The sequence below is a fragment of the Sorex araneus genome, chromosome 6 (genome assembly GCF_027595985.1).
Source record: "Sorex araneus isolate mSorAra2 chromosome 6, mSorAra2.pri, whole genome shotgun sequence".
In the NCBI taxonomy this organism is placed as follows: Eukaryota; Metazoa; Chordata; class Mammalia; order Eulipotyphla; family Soricidae; genus Sorex; species Sorex araneus.
In genome coordinates, this window is record NC_073307.1 from 145,467,420 (window position 1) to 145,493,871 (window position 26,452).

The window sequence follows — 26,452 nt, forward strand, 5'->3', positions numbered from 1 at the left end:
GGGCAGCGTCTCGAGGGGAAGAAGGTCCACGATCCCCAGGAACAGGGAAAATTGCAGCCTCCTTGAGAAAGGATAATCAACAGCTGCCAGCTTCAAGATGACAGAGGTTGGAATTACTTGACAAGGATTTTAAACCAGCCATCATCCCCCCCAAAAAAAATCCTTAAGTAATTATGAGCACCGTTCAAAGACGTGGAAAACAAAATAAGTCACCGCAAAAACAAGAGACAACAAAAACCCCAAGGAAACCAGAAGAGGTCAAGAAAAACCAAGCGGAGATTTTCAGAACTGAAAATTACAGTGGCCGAGATGGAAAGTAGGCATTTATCGGGCAAGCTACTGGAACAGTGGAGAGAGTCGGGGAATAATGTGAGCTCGAGAATAAGCCAGTTAAGGAATGATCCCATCTGGGCCACAGAGAGAAACTAGAGAAAGAAAAATAAAAGCCCCAGCCTTCAGGGCTTGTAGCCCCATAACTGAGCCTTAGCCCAGCACCAGAGTTGCAGAAGAGAAAGCAGAATGTAAAGAAAAAATAGGAAGGGATGTGGGGGGGGAAAATGGCAGCATGGGTCAAAGAACATTTACCTCCCAGACTCGGGGAAAGTTGAGCAAACCTTCCATGTCCAAAGAAGGAGTTGTGTCCAGGGATGAGAGTCATATAAATGGAATTTGTTGTAGCAGCTGTTCTGCCCAGTGGAAAGTGGGACGGCAGAGCCCCCGCCCTTGGTGGCTGAGCTGACAGAAGAAGGGCCCCCTGAGCTGCTCCTCCAGTCCCCACCTGATAGCGTGGCACTGGAGCTGAGGCCAGGGTAGATCCTGTGTCCCATGCCCTGCCCTGCCCTGCTCCACACCCTTTTGCTCTCAGCATGCACTCTGTTTCTTTTTTTTTTGGGGGGGGGTCACACCTGGCAATGCTCAGGGATTACTCCTGGCTCTGTGCTCAGGAATTACTCCCGGCGGTGCTCGGGGGACCCTATGGGATGCTGGGGATCAAACTTAGGTCGCCGAGTGCAAGGCAGACGCCCTACCCACTGCGCTGTCGCTCCAGCCCCACACCCTGTTTCTGGCGGGGCTCCTCTGCCATCTCAGGCTTTCCCACCCTCACGCCAGTTTCGTTGTGTTCATTGTTTTTGATGAACCTGTTAGTTTTAAAATTGTCAGTTTTGGAAGCAATGTCATACCAACGAAGCCTGGCTGAGAACTCCGGGGCCTTCTCGGAGGGGGACTGGGCAGACCCCCCCCCCTCCGCCCCAACACACACACATACCCCCTGTACTGCTGGGAGCCCCAGAAGCCCCACCCACACCCACCCTCCTCCAGCAAGTAAATGGCCCAGCATCACAGCTTTCCAACTAATCTGGACGAGACACTGGGGAGGGGGTCACCGAGGGTCTCAGTTCCCCACCTCCTGGAGCATGCGGCCACATAGGCGACACCTGCTAATTCTGTACTAATGACAGCCCGGTAGGAGCAGAGCAAATGGGATAGGAAAAGCAGCATAGAAGCCCGCTGAGCTCAGTAAGCGAAAACAGTGGCACAGAGGACTCAGCAACACCAGCACAGCTCAGTAAACCCCCAGACACGGACTTCCCACAACACCCCTGTGAGTTGCGGCGATTTTCACAGACTTTTCTTTTATGGAATTATTTTTTGGTAATTCCATTTGACATTTTGTTGTGACAAGCGATATAAAGCCAATTATTTTTGTGCCTGCTAAGGAGGAAGGCTTGTGGGGTGGGGACTGGGGACGTTGGCGGAGGGTGGGAGGGAAGGTTCCACTGGTGGTGGGATTGGGGTTGGCACATTGAGTGCCTGAAACAACTCTCCGATGGACAACTTGGTAAACCGCGGTGTTTAAGTGAAGTTTCTAAAATGGTAGAACTTATCGTTATGAAGTCATTTATTGGTAGTGTCTTATTCTCCTTGAGCGTTTACAGGATTTGGAATGATGGGCTGTTTTGTTTCCCATTCCTGTTAGTGGTGGTGGGGGGGTTTCCCCTTCGCTTTCCTTTCTCAGTCTAGTTAGAGGCTTACTGGGGTCACAGTCTTTTTAAAGACTCAGACTTTGACATTTTGACGGGGGCACACTGATGATGCTGAAGACTTCCTCCTGGCGCAGTGCTCAGGGACCACTCCTGGTGGGGAGCCCTGTGCAGTGCTGGGGTTCGAACTTGGGTCGGCTGCGTGTAAGGCAGAGGTGCCTTCACGCCTCCCTGTCTCTCCAGCTGTCAGCTTTTGATATTTGTCCATTATTATTTTTTTTTCTTTGGCTTTTTGGGTCACAACCAGTGATGCTCAGGGCCGACTCCTGGCTCTGCACTCAGGAATCATACCTGGTGGTGCTCAGGGGACCATATGGGATGCTGGGAATCGAACCCAGGTTGACTGACTGCATGCAAGGCAAACGCCCTACCTGCTGTTCTATCGCTCCAGCCCCTCTATTTTTCTTTAGAGTCTGTTTGTGGTACATCTAGCAGACTGATCCTTTTTTTTTTTTTTTCTGGATTAACTTATTCTTCCTTGGACTTGCTTGAGTTGAAGTTGCTGTTTTCCCTTGAGTTGAAGTTGCTGTGTTTGGGGAGCCAGGGCTGAACTGGATCGGGGTTCTGCTGGGGTCTGTGCTGGGGAGTTGCAGCCTGTTTTCAAACTGGAGGACAGGGGAGGGGGTCCCTGCATCCCTGTTTCCCAGGGTTTTGCCTTTGTGAGCTGGTTGCATTCGTTTGCATGAGTTTGCAGGGGCTGAGTGTATAAGGGCAGCGGGCTCTGTGGCTTGCCGAACGGGCGCAGCACAGAGCAGGGTGGGGGGGGGGGGGAAGACCGTGGCCACCTCCGATTTGTGGGCTTGCCCAGGGGGTCATCCAGCAGCGGCTCAGGGCTCCCGCACCCCGGAGATGGGAGCCACAGCCTTTGTCCAGGTGGAACACGAGTGGGCCACGCGCCGTCCCCTCCTCTGCTGGCGTGGCTCCATTCACACCCCCGGGTCCCCACTGGGAGGCCGCTCTGAGAAAGTGCTAGGGCGTCGGGGGGCCTTGGGATCAGCCCGGCCGTCCCCGTCTTAACTGCTGGCAGAACCGCAGCAGATTCTGGGGCGGGTGGAGCCGGACCCCGTCGGAAGGTCTTCTTACAGCGTCTGTGATCGGAGCCCACGGGGCTTTGGGTACGAGGCTCAATACTGGGTCCGATTCTTTCCTCTACTGGAAGGTGTCACAGCAGCCACTTGGCTGGGGGGCTGGGGCGCGCGAGTGCGTGCGTGCATGCGTGCGTGTGTGCGTGCATGCATGCATGCGTGTGTGCGTGCGTGCATGCGTGCGTGTGTGCGTGCATGCGTGCGTGTGTGCGTGCATGCGTGCGTGTGTGCGTGCGTGCGTGCATGCGTGCGTGTGTGTTGGGTGGGGGGGGCGTTCAGGGTCCGTGTCGGAGGCAGAGGGCGCTGGGAAGTGTGATGTTCGTTCCCCCCACCTCTGGCCCCCTGAAGTCAGGAGCTCGAGGCTGTTCCTCCGTGGCCCCGTGTGTTTCTGACTTGTTTGACAAGCTGCTACCAGATGTGGAAACACTTCTCCGGCCCGCCTGGGATAATTTATTTATCTGTTTATGTATCTTACAAGGCAAAGTATCTATTGAGTTCTTGATACTCATTTGCAGGGAACTCCTGGGGGAACAGTAGCTGCGGATAGTGTTACTCGCGTGTTTGATTCTGCTCCCCCTCCCGCCCCCACCTCGCCTCCCCACCCCCTACGCCTGTCTGTCCACATCTTTTATTTCAGACTCAGGGAGCCCGGAAACCCACTGCAGCCGCCCCGCCGCCCCTCCCCCTCCACCCCCCCCCCCCCCCCCCCGCCCTCCCCAGCCAGCTTCCAACATGTGGCGGAAAGTGGGCCCGCGGCTCTTGGCTGAAGGCACAGACCCGTGAATTTATTTTCCCTCTCCTGCTTTGATCCTCATTTTTAGCCATAAAAATTATTAGGAGCCCTTAAGTGTCGAACATTTTTCACCTGAGAGGAGCTGCTCTCTTGGCCAGCGGCACTGGTGATAAAGTTGGCGCTTGTGCTGGGGCTGGGATGACGGGGTGCTCCCGGCTCAGCTGCTGCCCCTCCTCTGACTGGGGGGGGGCAGGGGGATGGGTCCATTGTGAAAGCTTATCTGTGTTAACTCGGTGGACAGCCACCCGAGGAAGGGCCCAGTACATGGTGTCTGAGCATCTCTGGGAGTCCAGCCTGTATATTTTTGGGAGCCTGAAACCAGCATGAGCAAAGCACCCAGAGGAAGGAGGAGGTGGGAGGGGAGGGTGTGGTGTTCAGGGTGGGGGGGGAGCCCCGGACAGACTGGCAGCACAGGGTGGGGGCTGGTTGGGGTTCACGGGAAGGTAGATTGGTTTAGATGGGAATGGGGCCCCTGGGTGGGTGAAGTGAGGTGTCAGCAGGTGTGTTTGGGGGGGGGCGGGGCAGGAGGTCTGCTGAAGGAGACAGGCAGGGGCTCAGAGCCAAGGGTTCGCAGGATGAGCTGCTGACATCGGAGTGAGTGTCGGCGAGGAGTCCTCAGACGCAGCCCTCACGTCACCAGACGCGCCTGGAGAAGCAGCAGGCAGGCCGCCACGCAGCTCAGAATCCAGGGGGACCCGACCTGTTAACACGGAGTGGCCCAGGCAGAGGGCCTTCCTGCCAGAGCGGTTGTCTGCACCTCTGGGGACAGCTGCACCCCTCCTTCCTGCCTGGCTTTCCCCTCCCAGCCCTCCTCCTGCACCCCGGGGTGGGTGGCCAAGGGGACTCGCCTGGCCCTGCCCTCTGCCCGGAGCCTCTGAGGAGGCTGGTTGGCATCCTTCCTGTGAGTGCCAGTGCTGCCGCCTACCGTGCCCTGACCCTGGCCACCCCGTGGCACGTGGGAAAGGATGCCTGCCCATTTCTGTCCCACTGCCACCACCGCCTTCTGAAGCAGTCCAGACGGTCCAGACACCTGGTCACCTGGTCCCCAGGAGAGAGGACCAGGGCCTCCTCTCTGCATGCAGGAAAGCTCTCTCTCTCTCTCTCTCTGTGTGTGTGTGTGTGTGTGTGTGTGTGTGGTGGGATATCCTTCCCAAGAGACACCCCACTCCCGTGGCTCCCTGTGCGCCACTGGTGGACCATCCCGGGCCCAGCTTGATCTGATTTACACCTCGAGACCCCGAGTCCCAGAGGAGAGTCGCCCTTGGGGGCTGCCCCGCCAGCCAGCACCGCCGAAAGTGGATCCGAGCTGCGGAGCACCCCCACCACCTCCCCACCACCAGAGAGGACGCCGCCACCGTGAGGGTCGACCTCGCTGAGCCACGCCCCAGCGCCCAGGCCCAGCTGGAGGACGAGTCAAACAAATATTAAGGGGAGGAAATGGAATGTGCGTGCCGAATGCTCACAGAACAGCTGATGGCGTGGAGAGGCGGCCGGTCGGGATCAGGGGCAAGTGACACTTCCCCACAGGGCCCGTTGACACAAGCAGCACGGAATCTGTTGACCCAGCCCTTGAACAGGGCATCGGGCAGAGGCTGAGGGGGCCAGGGGTCCCCTCTGTCCCCCAAAAAAGGAGGCACCAGGCTTTGTCCGTCCCCATGTGGCCCAGCGTGTGGCTTCTGCATGTTCACGGGTGGTTGGCCGAGGAAAGGTCCCTCCCCACCTCCTCTTTCTGCGCCAAGTGTGGCCCCCAGACCAAAACTAACGTAGAAACGACATGGATAGAAACACAAGAAGGAGCCATTCCAGGAGCACACAGTGACTTTTAAAAAATTTTTTATTAGAGAATCACTGTGATGTACAGTTACAAACTTATGAACTTTTTGTGTTTGCATTTCACTCATACAGTGAGCATTGACCCATCCCTCCACCAGTGCCCATTCACCTCCACCAATGATCCCAGTATCCCTCCCACCACCCCCACCCCATCCCCCACCACCCCACCCTGCCTCTGTGGCAGGGCATTTCCCTTTGTTTTCTCTCTTTTTGGGTGTTGTAGTTTGCAATAGAGATATTGAGTGACCACCATGCTCGGTCTCTAGTCTACTTTCAGCTCACATCTTCCAACCGGAATGGGTCCTCCCAACATCCTCTACTTGGTGTTCCCTTCTCTATCTGAGCTGCCTTTTCCCCCAGCATGTGAGGCCAGTTTCCAAGCTGTGGGGCAGACCGCCTGGTCCTTGTCTCTACAACTCTTGGGTGTTAGTCTCCCACTCTGTTATTTTATATTCCACAGATGAGTCACACAGTGATTTTTATTTCTCTGTCCCTCTTGAAGTTGCCTCCTTGTAGAAATGGAGAGCAGAGGTGGGGCTGGCCGAGGGGGAGATCTGCGAAAGTGGGTGCCTGGCTGGTGGGGCATCGGGATCGGGGGCGGCGGGGGGGGGGGGGAAGTGTGGTCAGGGCTGTCACCCGGCTGTTAACCCCCGGGATCCTGTGCTGTGATTTCCCAGTGTGGCCAGGTGCCGGGGGCAGGGACACAGGCAGGGGAACCCAGTTCTCTGCGGTGTCCTCCCCGCTGCCCGGGGGTCCTCAGCTGTCTGCAGACACCTGGGGGCTCAGCCCGCATCTTCCATGCAAACACGCCCATGAAGCAGGAAGTTGGAGCTCAGGTCTGAAGTAAGACCGGAGCAGGCCAGCGGACGGGCAGCCTGTCGAGAACTCGGCATTGGCTGGACTGGGGGACCTGGGTTCGGAACCTCTTCTGGGCTTTGTTGTTCGTTTTCCAGCGCTGCTGAGGATTAACTAACTTTGACAGCGTGTGTCTTTATTCTAGTTTTGACCTTTTGTGAATCAGTCACATCAAATGAGTTTTGGAAATAGTGGATCAGAGAGAGAGAGAGAGAGAGCGTGGGGTCGGGGGGAGGGGGTGGGGAAGGGGGCAAGCTTTGCATCTGGCTGACCCTGGTTCCATCCCCGGTACCACATGGGGCCCCCTGCCCCCCGCCAGCCCCACTGGGGAGTTACCTCTAAGCACAGAACCGGGAATAGCCCCCGAGCACTGCTGGAGTGTGGCTCGAACCCCCACCTCAAATAATAAGGCAGCGAGGAAACAGATAAGGGATTTGGAAGCACCCCCTCCCTTTGCAGCCGGGCCCCTTCACCGGGAGAGGTCAGGGTCGAACTCCGGGGCATGACATCCGGCTAGCTACTCAGGTCATGGGATTCTGGAACCCCGTCTGGGCCTTGACACCTTCCCGAGTCGTCACTGAGCGTGTGCCCGGCCCCACGAGATGAGGCGAAAGCAGACAAGTGCTCCTGTGTGTCCGCGGCCCCAGACTAACGTGTCGGGGATCCGCCGTCCCACCAGACAACGACTCCTGCCCGTGGTCCGCGGTCACTCCAGTGGGGCCTCACCGAAGCCCGCACGAGCATCTGCAGGTTCCTCTGTGGCCCTTTGCCAGAAGGCCCAAGGCCTCGGTCTCCGCTCGGCCGCATTTGTAGAGGTGTGGCTCTGCACCGGGTCACCATTCTCCTTTTTTTCTTTTTTCTTTTCCCTCCCAGCCCACCTCCCTACCCGCCACTTCCCCGGTAGCCCCCCTCGGAGGCTAGGGTGACAGAAATAAAAGCGGCCTCGTGTTCCGTGGGTCTCGAGGACTCACAGCGAAGAGCCCCGCGCCCTGCTCCTGACCCCTGCCCGGCGCCCCCCCCCCGCCCCCCCCGGCCCGCTCCGACTCCCGTCTCTCCGGCCCTTTTTTATTATCTCCCACGAGACTCGTGGCCTCCCGAAGACATGGTGGCCGAGGCTAATCTTTCCTTCAGCTGCTCTTTGCTTGTCTTCCCTTCGGGGCCCCCAGCCTTGCAGGCGGAGCCGACGGCCTGTGTGTGTGGGGGTGGTACAGGGGGGGCTCACCCCAGTGGCCTCACAGCTGAGGAGGCGTGGACGGCGGGGGTGGGGTGGGGTGCAGTTTGTTGGGGGGCAGGGGAGTCCTTCCCAGAGCTGCGGGTGCAGCCTCCCTTGCCCGGAGGGGCGGGGAGTAGAAACCCCGTTACTTCAGCTTTTAGAAGGCGAGGGACAGATGGCAGTGAGAAGGGGGTCTCGTCCTTTCCCACTTTGTCCCCCACCCCCACCCACCACCACCCCCGCCCCCCCGGGCGTGTCCCGCTGTCTCACCGCCTTGTCCCCAGACTTGTCCCAGTCGGGAGTTCTGCGGCGGGGAGGAGATGGGCAGAGGGAGGAGGTGAGGTGCCGTCTAGAATCCGAGACGCCCCCTAGACAGTCCCCGGGAAGCCGTCTTACATGAAGGGTGCGAGGGAAATCACAGCACAGGATTTGCACCCTTCATGCAAGAGCCATCTCGGCTCCCTCACCTGGCCCGGGTTTGGACCCACCTTCTTCGGGGCAGTGGCCAGCAGGCAGCGGAAGCCTGGCTCACGCGCCCCGTCCGCCAAGGCCCAGCCCGCCCCAACTTCCTCCCTGCGCCCGGCCCGGCCCGGCCGGAAGCCGGATGGGGAAGGAGGGCCAGACCGACAGGGAAGCAGCGAGGGCGCTTGCCGTGCGCACTGCTGACCCGGGTCCAAACCTGGGCACCACCAGGGCTGGTTCCCCGAGCACAGAGCCAGAAGTGAGCCCTGAGCACTGCTGGGTGGGTCCCCCCAAAAACACACACAAAAACAGAGAGAGAGAGAGAGAGAGAATGGTGGAGTGCTTGCCTTCTTGCACCAAGACGCTTTCAAGCCCCTGGGCCGTCCGGAGCCTGGGGCGGGGGGGTTGATCCCCAAGACCCAGGAGGTCCCCGGCTATGGTTTTCCTATTCGGTGTCCTGTAAGCAGAGCCCCCAGTGGGCTTGGAGGGGCTCCTCAGGCAGACGGGCGTGACCTCACGGGTCAGCTCAGCACGGAACGCAGCATGGAGGCCTGTTCCTCAGGACGGGCCAGCTCTCGGGAGCCCCTCGGGGCGGCCGTGGGGGCGCCTAGCTCCGGATGCCTAGCTCCATGGCATCGTATGTGGGGGGCGAAGGGGGAAGGTGGGGGAAGGCGCTTGGCCTCTCCCACAATAGCCCCTTGACAGAAACAGCCAAGGACCAGTTCGAGAAGCAGGGGAGGGGGGGGAAACTTTTTTTTTTTTAAACCTTGAGCTAAAATTGAACCCGCATCCCACTTCAGCTCAGGAAATTCCACGTCTTCAAGGTGAGCTTTGTTCCAGAGGCCTGAGAGGGGAGCCCAGAGATTGCCTCCTCTGCGCAAAACCGCGAGCTGCTGGCCCCGGGCCAGCCGCCCCGTTCCCATCTGGGCCTCGCGCTGGACGCGCCTGCGGGGGAGAAGGGTCACCCCCGGCCGGGCCGAGCCCCGCGCAGAGCCCTGGCTCCCACGGGGGCGCACACACACACACACACACACACACACACACAGTCACTGGGCTCCCGGCGAGGTCGGCAGAGACCCACGGGGGGAGGGGAGGGGGTGGCCCGTGGATTAGACGACCCTGGGGCATGGCTGGACGCCCCAACCACGGGGCGCCTCTCCCTGAAGGAGCCTTTGGCTGTGGGGTGACTCGGGGCGCCCCTCGGAAGGTGTCAGAGCTGGAACCTTCCAGATGGGAACCACCTGTTGTTGCACCTTCCCTTCCCTCCCCCTGTTCACCCCCCTCCTTCCTGGCGCTGCCTGCGGTTAGCACACGCCCAGAGTCGAAAAACGTGCTCCCTCGGCCTCTTGAGAACAGCGCGAGCACCCCAGCCGCGCCTCGGGAGCCCTTTTTGGTACCCCGCGCCCGACGCTTGGCATTTCCTGCTACACCGAACCAGGCCTGGCACAGGCCTGAGAAACTCCCGCCTTGCCGCCGGTCACAGCTGAGGGGTTAGTGGCCATGGGACAGCTGGTGAGGAAGGAGGAGATCTTGGGCTTCTAGGACAGCCAGCGGCCACCGAGCCCGGCCCCTCCTTTCTGGGCCCCGAACCCACCTGGACCCGGAGCCGGGCTGGGCTGCCCTTCCTCTCTTCGGGGGGTGGGGGGGCGGTCAGCTCAGCCTTTTAAACCAAGGTAGAAGAGGGATCGACCATTGTGGGATCAGAGCCCTCGGGAGAGGGGAGGAAGGGAGGAAGGGGCCGAGGGGGGCTGACTCCCCAGACAGCCAGGCGAGCTCAGCTTGGGGGCACACAGCGCCGGGACCACCCCTGCGATCAGGGCGAGGGCTGGCGAGCGGGAACAGAGAGAACGGCGGGGCGCAGTTGGAGGGCAGTGAGAAGCCCCAGGACGAGGGGCCAGCCAGATGACTGCTCGCTCGCTCGGGGCTCCTCCCCGGTCACTGCCCAGTCCCCAGCCCGCTGAGCCCCCCGGCCCCTGTCTGCGGAGACGGCGTGGGATTAGAATATCGAGGAGGAGCCACATCCGGAGCATGAGTGGGGTGGGCAGGCAGTGAGGACGGGCTGCCCCCACACCCCCCCCCGCTCTGCACCCCTGCCCACAGCATCTCAGACCTCAGATGCTCACAGCCCGCCCGGCAGGGGTGATGGGGGGTGGGGTGCCTGCTAGTGATCACCACCCCGCCTCCCCCCAGCTGCTCCAGCACTTTCCGAAGGTAGAGGGAGAAAGATGGATTCTGGCAGAGGTGTGGGGCGCCCTGAGGAGGGGTGGGGGAGAGCTGGGGGTGGGGGGAAGGTGGGCAGCCAGTCTTTGCTCAGCGGGCCGGGAACATGCGTCTCTGGGCGCCTAATGGACTGGGCTGGGGTGCGATTAGAGGCCCGGCCCGCGCCGTGCCCCTCCGTTTTGATCCTGTAGTCGGCAGCAGTTATAGATGAAGTGACAAGGACTGGTCTCCTGATTGTATCCAGCTGCCTTGAAATGGGGCCGCCGGGCGGGGCATTGGGTGGGGGGCGGGGGGGAGAGTGGCTGGCGGGGAGGGGCGTGGGCATGGGGCACTTGTGGAAGGTCGGCTCCAAGGGAACCCAGAGTGCAGGACACCTTGGCTGCTCTGGGCAGCTGGGCCCTCCCCTCTCCCCGTGCACCCCAGTGTCTGGAGAAGGGACCAAGAGGAGACCCGAGTCACGGACAGGCAGAGGGCCACGTTGGCGAGGGGCTGGCTGCCGCTGGCCGGGAACTTGGACCCTCCCACACGAGACCCCAGGAAAGCCAAGGACTCCCCAAGGAAGGGGGACTTTCACCAGATGCCCACAGGATGGAGGACCTGTCTCCCCCCCCAAAAGGGACCACCCCGCCACCTGGCCCATCCCCGGGATGGAGTGGGCACAGCAGGAGCCCTCCAGACCCCCCCTCTTTTGTCCCAGCCGTTTGCAGTGGCAGAGCTGGGGGGATGGTGTGTGCCATTGGGAGCCCCTTTAATTTGGGGCCTCTCCTCTCTAGCACCATGCTGGTGGTGCCATTGGCGGTCGGGGGCAGTGGGGGGAGCCTGACACCAGTGTTTGGTGCTGAGGAAAGGAAGCAGGCCGGGCCTCTGACTGGGGCGCCCCCCGGGAAGTTAGGGCTCTCCCCGGCTCCTGCCGCTTCGGGCCCTCTCAGCCGGCAGTCATCCCCTCTGGTGCCTTAGAGGTGAAGTACATGCACGAGTAAGCACTAGTGTCTGCCGGGGTACAGCGTCCAGGGTTCCTGCTGTGGCGTCCACAGCGGCAGCACACGGTGGACACTGCAGCCTCCATCCTTGCAGAGCTTAGGGCTCCGGGCTTCCGTCCTCTCGCCCAGAGCCTATGTCCATCCCTGTGTCCAGGCCCAGTGTCCCTACCCTGTGTCCTGACCCTGTGTCCCTACTCTGTGTCCTGACCCTGTGTCCCTACCCTGTGTCCAGGCCCAGTGTCCCTACCCTGTGTCCTGACCCTGTGTCCCTACCCTGTGTCCTGACCCTGTGTCCGGGCCTTGTGTCCAGGCCCAGTGTCCCTACCCAGTGTCCCTACCCTGTGTCCTGGCCCTGTGTCCAGGCCCGGTGTCCCTACCCTATGTCCTGGTCCTGTGTCCTAACCCTGTGTCTGGGCCTGGTGTCCCTACCCTGTGTCCTGGCCCTGTGTCCGGGCCCGGTGTTCTACCCTATGTCCTGACCCTGTGTCCTTACCCTGTGTCCTGGCCCTGTGTCTGGGCCCAGTGTCCCTACCCTGTGTCCTGGCCCTGTGTCCGGGCCCGGTGTCCCTACCCTGTGTCCTGACCCTGTGTCCGGGGCCATCTCAGCATGGGGAGCACCTCCCACTTGGGAGAGCACGGAGACGATACGGGTTCAGTTCTTCCCGAGCGTGGGTCCCCTGGGAGAGAGGCAGGCGATGAATCCAGAAGGAGCCCCGGCCCCGACCAGCGTCCACTGCTGACACTGGGCTGAAGACACGCCTGGGCTGAGGACGGGCCGGGGTGCAGTTTCCCCTGGAGGGGCGGGTCGGAAAAGGCCTCCTGGGACGAGGTGAAGCATTTGAGCTCAGAAGCGGGAGCTAGTAGTGTTTTGGGACCAGCATTTCAGGGGCTGGGGCCTGGCCCGGGTTCACATGTCTGAATTCCAAGCCGGGTGCAGCCCCTGAGGTGAGACATGAAGCGGTGGGTGCCAGAGCAATGGCAGGGAAGGTGGGAGGTCGTACTGGGGCCGCAGGACTTGTGAACGGAGCGGGTGGGGGAAGGCGGAAGGAAGGGGCGGGGGACAGGCCGCCTGGCTTCGAGGCTTGAGCGTTTGGGGACTGAGACAGAGATCCTTGAGAGAAGGGCCTTGCTTGGATACGAAGGTGAAGGCGCGTGTCCAAGAAGCAGCGTCGGTCGGTCGGATGCCGTCAGTTTGAGACCCAGCAGGGGGATATTCAGGAAGTTGTTGGTTATCTCAGGAATGTTCCAGGCCAAGCCTCCACATAGAAGTCTGTGGGAGGTATTGAAAGCGGCTGAAACGAGCTGAGATTACTTAGTTTAGAGAAAAAGTGGGGCCACAAGGGCCAGGGACTGTAGTGTCACTGTCACTGTCGTCCTGTTGGTCATCGATTTGCTCGAGCGGGCACCAGTAACACCTCCATTGTGAGACGTGGTGTTGTTACTGTTTTTGGCATATAGAATACGCCACGGGTAGCTTGCCAGGCTCTGCCGTGCGGGAGGGATACTCTTGGTAGCTTGCCGGGCTCTCCAAGAGGGACGGAGGAATCAAACCTGGGTCAGCTGCGTGCAAGGCAAACGCCCTACCCGCCATGCTATCGCTCTAGCCTGTAGTAGTGTAGAGGCTGGTAAAGGATGGGGGATGCTGAGAAGTAGCCCAAGGAACAGCTGGCAGAGTGTCGAGGTATGTTAATGGTACCTACTTCCTGTCCTTGAAAAGTTAAATCTTAGAAATACATGGGGTAAAGGGTGGGAACCCTTTCCCCGCCTCCCGCCTCTCCGCAACCCCGTGGATAGGTACCCTTCCACCCTGCGGAAGCTTGCCTACTGCCTTATTTCCCAAAGAAGGAAAGCAAGGCTTTGTTCTCCATCTGTTACGGTTTACAGCATCAGGCAGATTCTCTCTGTCTTAGGCTTCCAGCCAGCGACAGGGATGGGTGTGTGCTCAGGAGAGACTCTGATTACTGTCTCCAAACAGCTCTGTCGGAGCTCACAGCCAGGGAAGGGTCACAGAAACCAGGACGTGGCGTTGCCAGGTCCCTCTTGGTTCAGCGTCAGTGCGTTCATGAAGAATGCGCTGATTCACAAATCGTATCCACGAACCGTGGTCCAGCTCAGCACATACAAAATGACTCCACCTTGCTTGACGTTTCCAAGTGTGCAAGCAAGGGCTGGGTTTGGAGATGAGAGCTGCCATGAAGAACCCGTGGAGGGGGCACACGCCAGCTTGGTTGAGCATCTTCAGAAGCCCCCTGACCTCCCCCCGAGCTTGTGACCTGGGTTCCGGCTCTCTGCTCCGTGGCTGGCTGTCTGAGCCTGCCCGTGACGGCTGCCGCGTCTCTGTCCACAGGTCTGGCGGGAGTTTCCGGACCGCCTGGTGGGTTACCCAGGCCGTCTGCATCTCTGGGACCACGAGATGAACAAGTGGAAGTATGAGTCGGAATGGACCAACGAGGTGTCCATGGTGCTTACAGGAGCAGCTTTTTATCACAAGGTATAGGGGATGCAAGGGGGAGGTGGGGAGGGGGGAGGGGGGATACGGGCTGGGAATGATCCTGGAGCACACAGGATGAAGCTTTTTTTTTTTTTTTTTTGGCTTTGGGTCACACCTGGAGATGCAAAGGGGTTACTCCTGGCTCATGCACTTAGGAGTTAACTCCTGGCAGTGCTCAGGGGACCATATGGGATGCTGGGAATCGAACCCTGGTCAGCTGCGTGCAAGGCAAATGCCCCACCCGCTGTGCTATTGCTCCAGCCCCATCTTATATTTAAAAAAAAAGAAAAACTTTCTGATCATAAAATAATACATAATCATAATAGAAAATGTAGGAACATCCATGACATTTTAGTTGATTAAAAAAAGTAACTTTCCCCATCACTTAGAAATAGTTTATTGTTCTGATATTTTTTCCAATTTCCCTTTAATAAATTTTTGTTCACACTCACAGCTGTCAGTGTTGTCAGCCTGCTTTTGTCATATGCTGTAAGCTTATTTTCTCAGCCCGTGAACATTTTTCATTGACAATTTACAACATAATTATTAGGATGACACTGTATTGATATTTCATAAATCCTTTGTAATCCTTGGGTATTTAGGTTACGTCTAATTGTTTTTGCTACTTAGGTAATGTTTAATATCTAAGGTGTAACTAGTGAAGATTGTTTTTCATAGCTTCAGGTTCTTAGAGGTAGAATTGTTACCAGAAGAGATACACATTCTGGGAAGATTTTAAGATACACACATTTGTCTGTGGTCTTCAGTGTTGGTTATGTCATTTTATACTCCCACCAATAAAAATATAAAACTGTCTTACCATATACTTCTAGGAAGTGTGTTTTTTAAAAATCAAGTTATTTTGATACACTCACGTGCATCTAAATTGTTTTTACTTGGATTTGATTACTAGTGAGGTAGAAATCCCTTTTGTGTATTTCTTAGCCTCTTGTTCTTCTTTTCCGATATTTTTTCCTTTATGGTTTTGACTCAGTATTTTGGTGAGATTAAAGGGCCAGAGGGATAGCAGAGCAGGTAGGGTATTGGCCTTGCACGTGGCCAGTCTGGGTTCTGGCCAATCCCCGGCACCACGTATGGTCCCCCTAGCCCATCGTGAGTGATTTCTGAGCACACAGTCAGGTGTAAGCCCTGAGCACAGCTGGGTGTGGCCCTGTCAGCGCCCCTTCCCCCCCAAAAAAAACAATCAAATTAAACTAAAAACTGGGGCTGGAGCAATAGCACAGCGGGTAGGGCATTTGCCTTGCACGCGGCCCACCCAGGTTCGATTCCCAGCATCCCATATGGTCCCCTGAGCACAGCCAGGGGTGGTTCCTGAGTGCAGAGTCAGGAGTGACCCCTGTGCATTGCTGGGTGTGACCCAAAAAGAAAAAAAAATTAAACTAAAAACTGCCTGTGGCCTGGGGATATGGCATGGAGGCAAACTGTACTCCTCACATGTGTGAGATCCTGGGATTAATCCCCAGCAATGTACGTGTGTGAGTGCATGCATGCACGCACACATACACACATACACATTTTGATAGTGTCAGCCCATCTATTTATTTATTTATTTGTTTGTTTATTGCTTTTTGGGTCACACCCAGAGATGCACAGGGGTTACTCCTGGCTCGTGCACTTAAGAATTAACTCCTTTTGTGTTGAAATATGGAACGTAATCAAGGTGAAGAGAAAATAAAGTGAGGTTCATCAGTTATACAGTTGGGGTGGGGGGCGGGGGGTATACCGAGGATTTTGGTGGTGGAATATGGGCACTGGTGAAGGGATGGTGTTTGAATACGGTATAACTGAGACATAAACCTGAGAACTCTGTAACTTTCCACATGGTGATAAAATTTTTAAAAAAATAAAAATTAAAAAAAAAAGAAAAGAAAAAAAATTAAAGGCTACATGAGAGAAAGTTAGTTATTCAGCAAGATCATTATATTGATTTTTTTACTCAATTTGCCTCTTCTGCAACTATTCTCTGTGCATATAAGCTGGAGTATGAGGGTAGTTTACAGCAGAGAGAGAGAGAGAGAGAGAGAGAGAGAAAGAAACAGACAGTAAAGTGTCTTATTCCAGTGATGATACTCAAAAGGCAGCTATAATAAAAAGAAGTTCTTTTCTGTGCCATAATAAGAAAAACTACAATAAACACTTAAATTTTGTTCATTTAAAAAAAAAAAAAGAATTAACTCCTGGCGGTGCTCAGGGGGAACCATACGGGATCCTGGGAATCAAGCCCGGGTCGGCCGCATGCAAGGCAGACGCCCTACCCACTGTGCTATCCATCCATTTTGAATGTTTCTACTTGCAGTCTATGAAAACAGGATGCACCTCAAGGTGACCAGCACATCCTTATGTAGTTAAGAGACAGTCACAGCAGGGGCTGGGGAGATAGTAGAGTGGGTAGGCTGCTTGGCCTTGCACTTGAATGACCTGGGTCCGATCCCTGGCACCATACTTGGTTCTCCGAGCCCAGCCAGGAGTGATCCCTGAGCACAGAGCCAGGAGTCAGCCCTGAGCACTGCCTGGTGTGGGCTTCCCCCCCCCCCCAGCCAAAAAATAAATAAATAAAAAGAAAGGAAAAGAGAAGGAAGATTCAGAGTGTGTCTAGACAGGTTGATGTCACCTGCTGCACTGTCATCAGTCCAGTAGCTGCCTCCTGCAGGGGCTCCTGGCTCTACATCTCCTTATAACTAGCGGTGTCTAAGAGAACAGCAGCACTCCAGGAGCGAAGTCTCTGGAACAGAAGCACCTGCTAACAGCACCTGCTTCCTTCACCTGCCTGGTGGACATTGCCTGGGATCCATCGTCGGAGAGGACCCTCATTTCCAGGCATGGCCTGGGTGGTGCCTTTTTCTTGGCGGCACAAGGAAGGGACTGCCCCCTTGACACTCCTTTTTGTCTCCCCCGACAGTATTTCAATTACCTCTACACCTACAAAATGCCCGGGGACATCAAGAACTGGGTGGACGCTCACATGAACTGCGAAGACATCGCCATGAACTTCCTGGTGGCCAACGTCACGGGGAAGGCTGTCATCAAGGTACGGGGTGTCCGGGCCCAGCCACCTGTTGCCCTGCACCCGTGGGGGTTCCCTTAGGTGGGAGGAATCGGAGGACAAGGTGGACCACGCGCCCCAAACCTTTCAGCTTTGCAGAGCCTCAGGTTGATGCTTTGGAAGGGGAGGCACCGATCCTTTAAACAGAGCTCAGATGGGGCCGGAAAGATAGCCCAGTGGTCAAGGCACTTGCCATGCACGTGGCCATCGCGATTCAATGCCTGGCACCCTTGTGTTCCCCATATACTGTCAGGACCAATCCCTGGGCTCAGAGCCAGGATTAAGCCCTGGACTGAACCCAGTTGGGTGTGGCCCCAAAACAAAGATAAATAATTGATTGAATAAACAGAGCTTCCTTTGTTGTGGTTTTCTTTCCCCTACAATTTTTTAATCTCTGGTAGCAGAAATCATAGTTATGAGGACCCATGGATAAACCATGTATTTTTATTTAGGTTTGGTTTTTATTTTGTTTTTGGATCACACCTGGTGGTTCTCAGGGTTACTCCTGGCTCTGCACTCAGTAATAACTCCTGGTGGGGTCAGGGGACTATATGAGATGCCGGGGATCAAACCCAGGTCGGCTGTGTGCAAGACAAATGCCCTATCCATCATACTATTTCTTTGGCCTTTGTTTCGTTTTGTTTTTTAAATTTGAGTTTTGTTGTCAGAACTGATTTTGGAATCTTTCTTGGATTTGATCCGGTTTGCTTTGCTTCTGGCGTATTGTTTTTGCTTCATTAGACCTCAGACCGGGCCCTTACATGTATAAGGCATGTGCTTCAGCTGTATCCCTGGCTAATCTTTATTTTTTTCTTTTAGAAGTTGACAAGAAGGGCTGGAGCGATAGCACAACGGGTAGGGTGTTTGCCTTGCACGCAGCCGATCCGGGTTCGATTCCCAGCATCCCATATGGTCCCCTGAGCACCGCCAGGGGTAATTCTTGAGTGCAGAGCCAGGAGTAACCCCTGGGCATTGCTGGGTGGGATGCAAAAAGCAAAAACAAAAAGAAAAGAAAGAAAGAAAGAAAGAAAGAAAGAAAGAAAGAAAGAAAGAAAGAAAGAAAGAAAGAAAGAAAGAAAGAAAGAAAGAAAGAAAGAAAGAAAGAAAGAAAGAAAGAAAGAAAGAAAGAAAGAAAGAAAGAAAGAAAGAAAGAAAGAAAGAAATTGACAAGAATAGCACAGTTAGTACAATAATAACTGTAGCTGTGCCCATCCCAGCATCGTCTTTAAAATACCAATTACCGGTTTTAAAAAGGACCTTTTCCCATCACACACTGAAAACCGAGGGTACCTGCCTGCTCATGGATATCTGTTCCTGAAATGCAAGTCCGGCTCACAGCCCATCCTGAGGTGTCTGTTTAGTTTGTTTGTTGTTCTTGGTTTGGGGGCCACACCCTGCAGGGTTCAGGGTTTGCTCCTGGCTCCCTGCTCAGGGGTCAGTCCTGGTGGTGCCAGGGTCGGAGGGAGGGCCACATATGTGGTGCTTGAGCACCTTAACCCGGCCCTGCCCTCCTGCGTCTGCTCGTCCCGTGAGTGGGCCGTTTGCACCTTCCAGCCTCAGCCCGGGGATTGCGTCTGTGAAAACAGCCGTGCAGCCAGGCCAGTCCCCCGGCCCGGGGGGAACTGAGCTTGGGAACTCGGACCCCACTGGTGCTCATCTTTCGCCTCGCGTAGGTGAGCGCAGCCGAAGGGACGGAAGGGCGAGAGGAGCCCGACTGTCCTCCCAGCTGGCCCGACTTGACCCCGTCCTTACCCCACCCTGGTGCTAAATCACCCAGTGAGCCTCTGTCTGAGCAAGGGAAACCGAAGAATGTAAATGGAGAGATTAGTTTTAAATGAACACCGAACCCTGACCCCTTTCCCCCCCCATTCCCCCAGACTCCCCCCTCCTCCCCCCCACCCCTTTCCGATCTCCAAATTTGCCTTCGAGACAGGCTTCAGGATGGTTTTCAGCTGCGTCTGCCGCCTGCTCTGGACCAGGGATTCCTACCTAAGTGCCTTAGCCGGGCCTTAGTGCCCGACTGGCCTCTCCATTCTGGACTGTGTTTGGGGTGCGGCCCCTCCACTCCCGCCTCCCGCCCCCCACAAGCTCACTTGAGAGGAACCCATTCCAAGCTGAAGGTTTGGGCGGGTGGGAGGGAGAGACAGCATGGGAGGCGGGGGGGGGGCCCTTGGGTGCTTTCCCCAGTTCCAGGCAACGGCCAAGGAGCCCGGCCCCGCCCAGAGCGGGCGACTGCCCACGGCACTCTCCGTGAGCCGTGAGCGCGGCAGACAGCGCGCGCCTGTGGGGAGAAAGGTTACGGGGGAGAGTTATGGGAAGCTGTATTTCATCGCCCTTATGGCTGCAAGAACAAATGGTGTTTATACAAGGACCTTGGCAGTGAGAAAACAGTCATTAAACAGGAATTAAGGAGCTTGTCATCACCACTTCTTTCCCGGTACAGAAGGCAAAAGCCCTCCAAGCCCTTTTTTTTTTTTTTATTGGGCCCTCGTGAGTTCTGCCCTTGGCCGAGCCAGACAGGATTGAAGGGAGGAGCGTGAGGTGTGTGTGCCCACACACGTGTGTGTGTGCATGTGTGCGTGCATGCGTGTGTGTGTGTGTGTGTGTGTGTGTGTTTGCACACGGGGAGAGCTCCCTCTCCACTTACGGAACACAGCGAGCATGTTCCATGGGGCCACCAGCCCACCAGCCCGATTTCACTGTCCAGGGGGAGCTGACGGCCGGGTATGTTTTTTCTGCTGCTCCGGCAGGTAACACCGAGAAAGAAGTTCAAGTGTCCCGAGTGCACGGCCATCGACGGGCTCTCTCTGGACCAGACGCACATGGTGGAGAGGTGAGTGAGCCCACCCTCGCCGCCGAGGGCCCTTCCCTGCCTGGGGGGGCTCTCGTTTATGGGATTTGGCTGGAGATAGAAGGGCGGCAGCTGGCCGCCCTAGCCACCGCCTCTCTGCAGTGTGGGAACTCGGGTTGGTTCAAGCCCAGGTCACCCAGGAATTAATTTGGAATGCTCCTCCATGCTCAATTCGTAATGGCTGGAAGGGTCTTAAAAAGTACAGCCGGCCCTAAGCTCCGGGAGCCCGACTCCGTGCAGACTCTGCCATGAGGCATCCGTCCGCGGTCACGTGACAGGGAGCTGGTTCAGTCCAGGGAAACACTGGCTGACTCTGCATGGCTGCTGTTTCCGCACGCGCATAAGAATCGGATTCTAAAAATTTACACCAGACTCACCAGAGACAGGTTAGCTTTGTGGGCACAGCCAAAGCGCCCTGCAGGAGTAGAGCCTCATGGCAACTCCGTAGGTGGGTGGGTGGGGGCCTTCGGGACACTTCCCAAATTGGGATTCACTTACTCAGGGGTGCACCTTGGGGTGGAATATGGCACAGCAGGAAAGGCTGTCACTACTGGGTAATAGATATAATCAGTCTCACATGTATCCCCAAAGTCCCCAAACTTCCAGGCTCCTGCATTCAGTCGGATTCTTCCAAAAAGCAGTTCTTTATGCAAGACGGTAAACTCCTTCTGATACCCAGTAGCACGATCGTCAAGGGACGGGAAGGCTGTCAGAGTGTGTTATGGACCCTTCCAGAATAAGACATCCCCTTCCAGTCTCCACCAGTCACATACACATCTGCTTGCGGCCATTCCTTTCTGAAATCTGTCAGCAGTATTAAAATCCTTCAAGCACAGAGGGATTTCTCTCCTTTTTTTTGGAGGGGGGAGCGGGGAGTCTTGTACAGAAAGTTCAGTTGGCTTCATTCTTCTCGAATGTAATGCCTTACTCCTTCCCTTCTTCCTGCTACTCTCTAAACGCTCTCTGTCCATATTCCTTACCCGAATTATGTGGGGTTTTGCCACTGTCAGTGAGAAGTAGTTATGTTGTGATCCTGGAAATGTCATTCAAACTTGTACATTGACAGGGTCAAGAAAGAACTCGACAATTAACTGTCTAGATCATTTAAAAGGGACCCCAATTCGAGTTCCAGCGGAGTACAAGAAAGGCATGCCGTGTTTGTTTGCTTTTGGGTCACCCCTCCTGTAGCTGTTCTCAGGGTTTAGTCCTGGCTCTGCACTTAGGGTGGGCTCACGATGTGCTCTCAGTGAGATCGTGGGACCGTGTAGGGTGCCGGGGATCAAATCTGGTTGGCCGAGTGCAAGGCAAGCACCCTGCCAGCAGTGCCATCGCTGCGGTCCAAGAAAACCATTATTATGTCTGACCCCAGTCTCTGTGTTTTGGGGAATTCGTCGCACTAAACTAAGAGGTTATTGCTTGGGCAAAGTTAATATCGTGGGGCTCTGTGGTTCCAAAAGGACTTAGAGAAGTTGGCTTGACAATGTTGTTGACATTAGTGTGGAGGCTGAACAATTCTTTTCTGGCATCAGGGAGATGACAGTACATGTAAAAAGGCCTCAGCATGCAGCGAGAGGCATCTAAGTGGGGTGGAATTATTCTTAAACCCTGAAGAAAAGAGCGTAGAAATCTCCTCTTGAAAAGAGACCTTAGACGGGGCCGGAGCGATAGCACAGTGTGGTAGGGTGTTTGCTTTGCACGTGGCCGACCCGGGTTCAATCCCCAGCATCCCATATGGTCCCCCAAGCGCCGCCAGGAGTAATTCCTGAGTGCAGAGCCAGGAGTAACCCCTGAGCATCTCTGGGTGTGACCCAAAAGGGTAAAAAAATAAAAACACAGAAAAGAGGCCTTAGAGAATAAAAAAAGGCAGATGCCTAGATGTTCTTGGACTCAATCAGGTTATTCCCGAGCATATAATTAATAGCAACAAATTCCACACACGTATCTTGAGTGTGAGGTGTAGAGATAACTGGAGTAGACTAGAATTGAATTCTAGTAAATGTGTGTGCAGCTTAATCAGAGTTCTCCCTCCTCAGTGCCATGAGACTCAGAGTGTCATCCGGGCCCTGAGGAGGCAACAGTGCCTCTTGCTAAGTCGGGAATCGTTTTGTGAGAGAGACAACTCTGACCGTCAGCCTTCAGAGAGCACTCAGGTGCTGTCCAGCAGCAGTGGACAAGATGAGAGGTCTGTGCCAGAGGCGGGAGAGGCAGGAGGGTCCGAGGTGCCAGCCAGCGAGGCGACGTGTATTTGGCAAGCGGCTCGGGGGTGTGGCTGGGCTGAGGCAGAGACCTCATTCCAGCCAAACTGCAGAACGTCTTGAATCCCCACGTGGGATGCCTGGCCTTCATCCTGTAGAATCTGGCAAGCCGTCAGGGTTTCTCAGGAGGGGAGCAGCTTGACTCGTGTGTCGCTTTGAGATTAGTTTGGGAGTAGGGTATAGGACAGGTGGGCTGGAGCGATAGCGCAGCAGGTAGGATGTTCGCCTTGTACATGGCCAACCTGGGTTCGATTCCTCTGCCCCTCTCGGAGAGCCCGGCAAGCTACTGAGAGTATCTCGCCCGCATGGCAGAGCCTGGCAAGCTACCCGTGGCGTATTCGATATGCCAAAAACAGTAACGACAAGTCTCACAATGGAGACGTTAACTGGTGCCCGCTCAAGCAAATCGATGAGCAATGGGATGACAGTGACAGTGACAGTATAGGACAGAGTGGCACACAGCATAGAATCATGTGTAGCTTGAGTAGTACATGGGACAGAGTAGCATGTAGTTTCAGAGTACGTGGGGTAGAGTCGCATGGAGGATAGAGTGTAGGATAGAGCAGTGTGTAGCTTGAATAGTACGTAGCATAAAGTAATGGAGGGTGGAGTAGCACATAAGGTAGAACAGTGTGGAGTATGATACGATAGTGTGTGGCTTGAGTAGTACGTAGGATAGAGTAGTACATAAGGTAGAGTAGCGCCTGGGATTGCTTAGTAAGATCGAGTAGTGTGTGGGGTATAGTAGTGCACAGGATGACGAGATGGAAGAAAGAACAGTTCGAAGGCTCCAATAAAACAACGTGGGAAGAAGGAGAAGGATTAAATTGTGAGATTCTCCTTTCTCCCCAAGCTTGCTTTTTCACCCGGACAGAAAGGAGGTGATGAAGGAGTTGACAGTGCTCACTCTGGTCTCATTATTATAAAGACAGGAGCACCACTGTGACCAACTTGCCCCTCAGACAATGTGAATCCTAAGGGCAGCAGGAGGTATTTCGCGTGGGCAGGGTCGATGGCTTCAGGGTCGTGCACTCTGTCTGCAGACAATGACAGGGAGCACGGGGTTGGCAACATGGAGCAAGAACTTTGGAAAGAAAATTAAAATAAGGATTTTGGGGAGACCTCTAGCTTCGGGCAGCTACTGGGTGAAAAAGTCAGGGGGCAGGAGATGCAGCAGTAAATCCTGGAAGACGGCCACTTGCCGGAGATCTCTCCGGATGACTCTTTACTGAGTCAGTTCTACTGGGACACTTCAGATGGAATGGGTGTCCCCTCTCCGCCCACTCCAGGTGAAATCCCGGTGACCATGAGCTTCCAGAAGTAAGACCCAGGTATGCAGGTTCAAGGACTAAGACTCCAGGCCATCCGGCAGCAGCAGAGATGGGCTGGCCCTTCCTGCCTCCCCGTCTGCTTGGGGTCCTGGCTATAATGCCCACAATCTGCCTCTGGGCACCATCTCAGTGCATCAACAGCCTTGATCCAGAGACAAACAAATGAATCTCAAAATGGATTAGCTCCCTGGGGTTGGAGTGATAGCACAGCGGGTAGGGCGTTTGCCTTGCACGCAGCCGACCTGGGTTCGATTCCCAGCATCCCATATGGTCCCCTGAGCACGGCCAGAGGTAATTCCTGAGTGCAGAGCCAGGAGTGACCCCTGAGCATCGCTGGGTGTGACCCAAAAAGCAAAAAAAAAAAAAAAAAGGATTAGCTCCCTACAGAGATGTCTCTGGACCCCAACCATTTACAATTTTAGAATTCCAGAAGTGTGCAGCCACAAAATCGGCCACATGACTTCTCATGGTATTCATAGTAAGCAATAGAAAATAAATTATCTAGCATCTGCCCCTGGCAGGCAGGCTTGGATGGTGGTGAGAAAATTTTAAATAACGGTGGTGGGAAGGTGTAACAGGTGGGATTGGTGTTGAATTATTGAATGCAATCAATTCATGTGAACAAGCTCATGAAAATAAAGTTTTAAAAAGTCAGGGGGCAGAACATTGAGAAGTTCAGATCTTGGGGAGCTAGAGAAGAATCAACAACGGAGAATCATTCAGTACCTGCTGGCGACACCCTGCGGGACCCAGGCTCTGTCTTGTCTGAGCTCATGGGCCCAGGGAGGAGCTGGGAGCCTGCAGACTGGAGCCGGGCACTGAGTGACGGGCACCACAGGGCCAGAGAGTGTGAGCTGGGGCTGGGCAGAGAGTGAGTCCAGCTATCCCCTTCAGAATTCTGACAGAAGATGGAAGCAAATCAGTCTTTAAAAACAAAAAAAACTTTGAGGGGAGGTGCAATGAGCAGAGCAGAGTACAGCAGGTGGGGCATTTGCCTGGCCAAACCTGATCAAACTCTGGTTTGATCCCCAGCACCCCATATGGTCCACCCAGGCACTGTCAGGAGTCAAACCAGGAGTGATTCCTGAGCATCGCTAAGTGTGACCTAAAAAGATAAAAAACAACAACTTATTTTTTCAGTGGTGGGAGGGTGTTGGGCCAAGTCCGGCTGTTCTTTGGGTTTACTCCGGGCTCTGTGTTCAGGGAAGCCTCTTAGTGGCACTCGGGGGACTACGTGCATACTGAAAATCAAACCAGGGTCGGCCGTGTGCAAGGCCAGCACCCTAGCCCTGCTCTCTTGCTCTCTCTCTCAGCTCTGTCTTGACATCAGTTAGAATCTGGAAACAAGGCTGCTTGGATTAGAGGTTGGATCAGTGAATCACCGTAGGCCGGAAGGGGGGAAGATATTGTTTCTCAAGGGGGTGTCCCAACTGTGGAATTGTTCCTTTGCTTTTTTTTTTTTTTCTCTTTGTGTCACACCTAGCGATGCTCGGGGGTTACTCCTGGCTCTGCACTCAGGAATCACTCCTGGCAGTGCGTGGAGGACCATATGGAATGTCAAGGATTGAACCCACAGGCAGGCAAATGCCCTACCTGCTGTACTATTGCTCCAGCCCTCCTTTGCTTTTTTTGCAGTTCCCCTTGTAAAAAAATAAAAGCACGTTGCAAAAACAGTTAAGAGTTGAGCACTTTGCAAGTTCCAAGCTTAATGTTGTATATGGTTCAGTAAACATTTATTCTTTGAAGCCTACTTAAATCTGGGGCCAGAGATCAGGACTCTCCGTTGCCCAAAAGAGTCACTATTACAGGCTGGTATCCGTTTCCAAGATTGATTCTTTTTTTTTTTTTTTTTCTTTCTGGGTCACACCTGGCGGTGCACAAGAGTTTCTCCTGGCTCTGCACTCAGGAATCACCCCTGGCGGTGCTCAGGAGACCATATGGGATGCTGGGAATCGAACTCAGTCTGGCCGCATGCAAGGCACACCCTACCGGCTGTGCTATCACTCCAGCCCCCCCAATTTTTTTTTTTTTTTTTTTTTGCTTTTTGGGTCATACCTGGTGATGCACAGGGGTTACTCCTGGCCCTACACTCAGGAATTACTCCTGGTGGTGCTCAGGGGGCCACAGGGGACCCTGGTTTGATTTTCAGTATGCATGTAGTCCCCCGAGCGCCACTAAGAGGGTTCCCTGAACACAGAGTCAGGAGTAAACCCGAATGATGCCCGGGTCGGCCGCATGCAAGGCAAATGCCCTACCCGCTGTACTATCGCTCCAGCCCCGATTCTTAATTCTTGAAAGCCAGGAGAATTTGTTACTGGTCATTCTAACCAGCGCTTTCACCAGGGTCAAGACCATTGTGGCTGTTGAATGAAAAAATAAAGCAGGGCCAGAGCCAGTAGGACATTAGGGTGGGCATTTGTGCCTCGTGTGCGGCTGGCCTGGATACCATCCCCGGCACCCCATGTGTGCTTCAGGGGCCGAAGCATTGTTTCTGTTTGTGCCCCATGAGGCTATGCTGCTCTGGCCCGTCAGTGACAGGTGACCATGCAGTGACGGGGCCCAATGCTGGGGACAGTGTCCTCTGAGGGCCGGGGAGACGGCGCATAGGGCTGGAGCATGTGCTTTGCACGCTGGAGCCCCGGGTTTGAACCTCAGCACCACACAGTCTCCCAGGCACCATCAGGCCCCCCCCCCCCCCGCCAAGCACTGAGCCAAGAGTAGCCTCCATGGTGCCGAGAATGTGGAGTCTCCGTCTGTCCCCCGCCCCACATCTCTTTGGTTGGGTTTGGGGTTTGGTTTGGAGCTGTCATACCCGGCGATACCCCAGGAGTCACTCCCGGCACTGCACTCAGGAATCACTCCTAGCGGTGCTCCGGGGACCCTATGGGATGCCGGGGATCAAACCCGGGTCAGCCGCGTGCCAGGCCGGCACTTTACCCTGCTGTACCCTCGCTCCAGTTCCTGTCTTTGGAACCTC

At 55.4% G+C, this 26,452-nt stretch overlaps 1 protein-coding gene across 1 annotated transcript in view; it reads left to right on the forward strand.

Annotated features, from left to right (window-relative positions):
- EXT2 (exostosin glycosyltransferase 2) overlaps positions 1-26,452 on the forward strand; it is a 125,935-nt gene that overhangs the window by 97,505 nt on the left and 1,978 nt on the right. Inside the window, exons 11-13 of the mRNA XM_055143688.1 lie at positions 13,831-13,974; positions 16,895-17,023; positions 19,789-19,871. Coding sequence (XP_054999663.1) covers positions 13,831-13,974; positions 16,895-17,023; positions 19,789-19,871 — 356 coding nt within the window. The remainder of the gene's footprint in view (positions 1-13,830; positions 13,975-16,894; positions 17,024-19,788; positions 19,872-26,452) is intronic.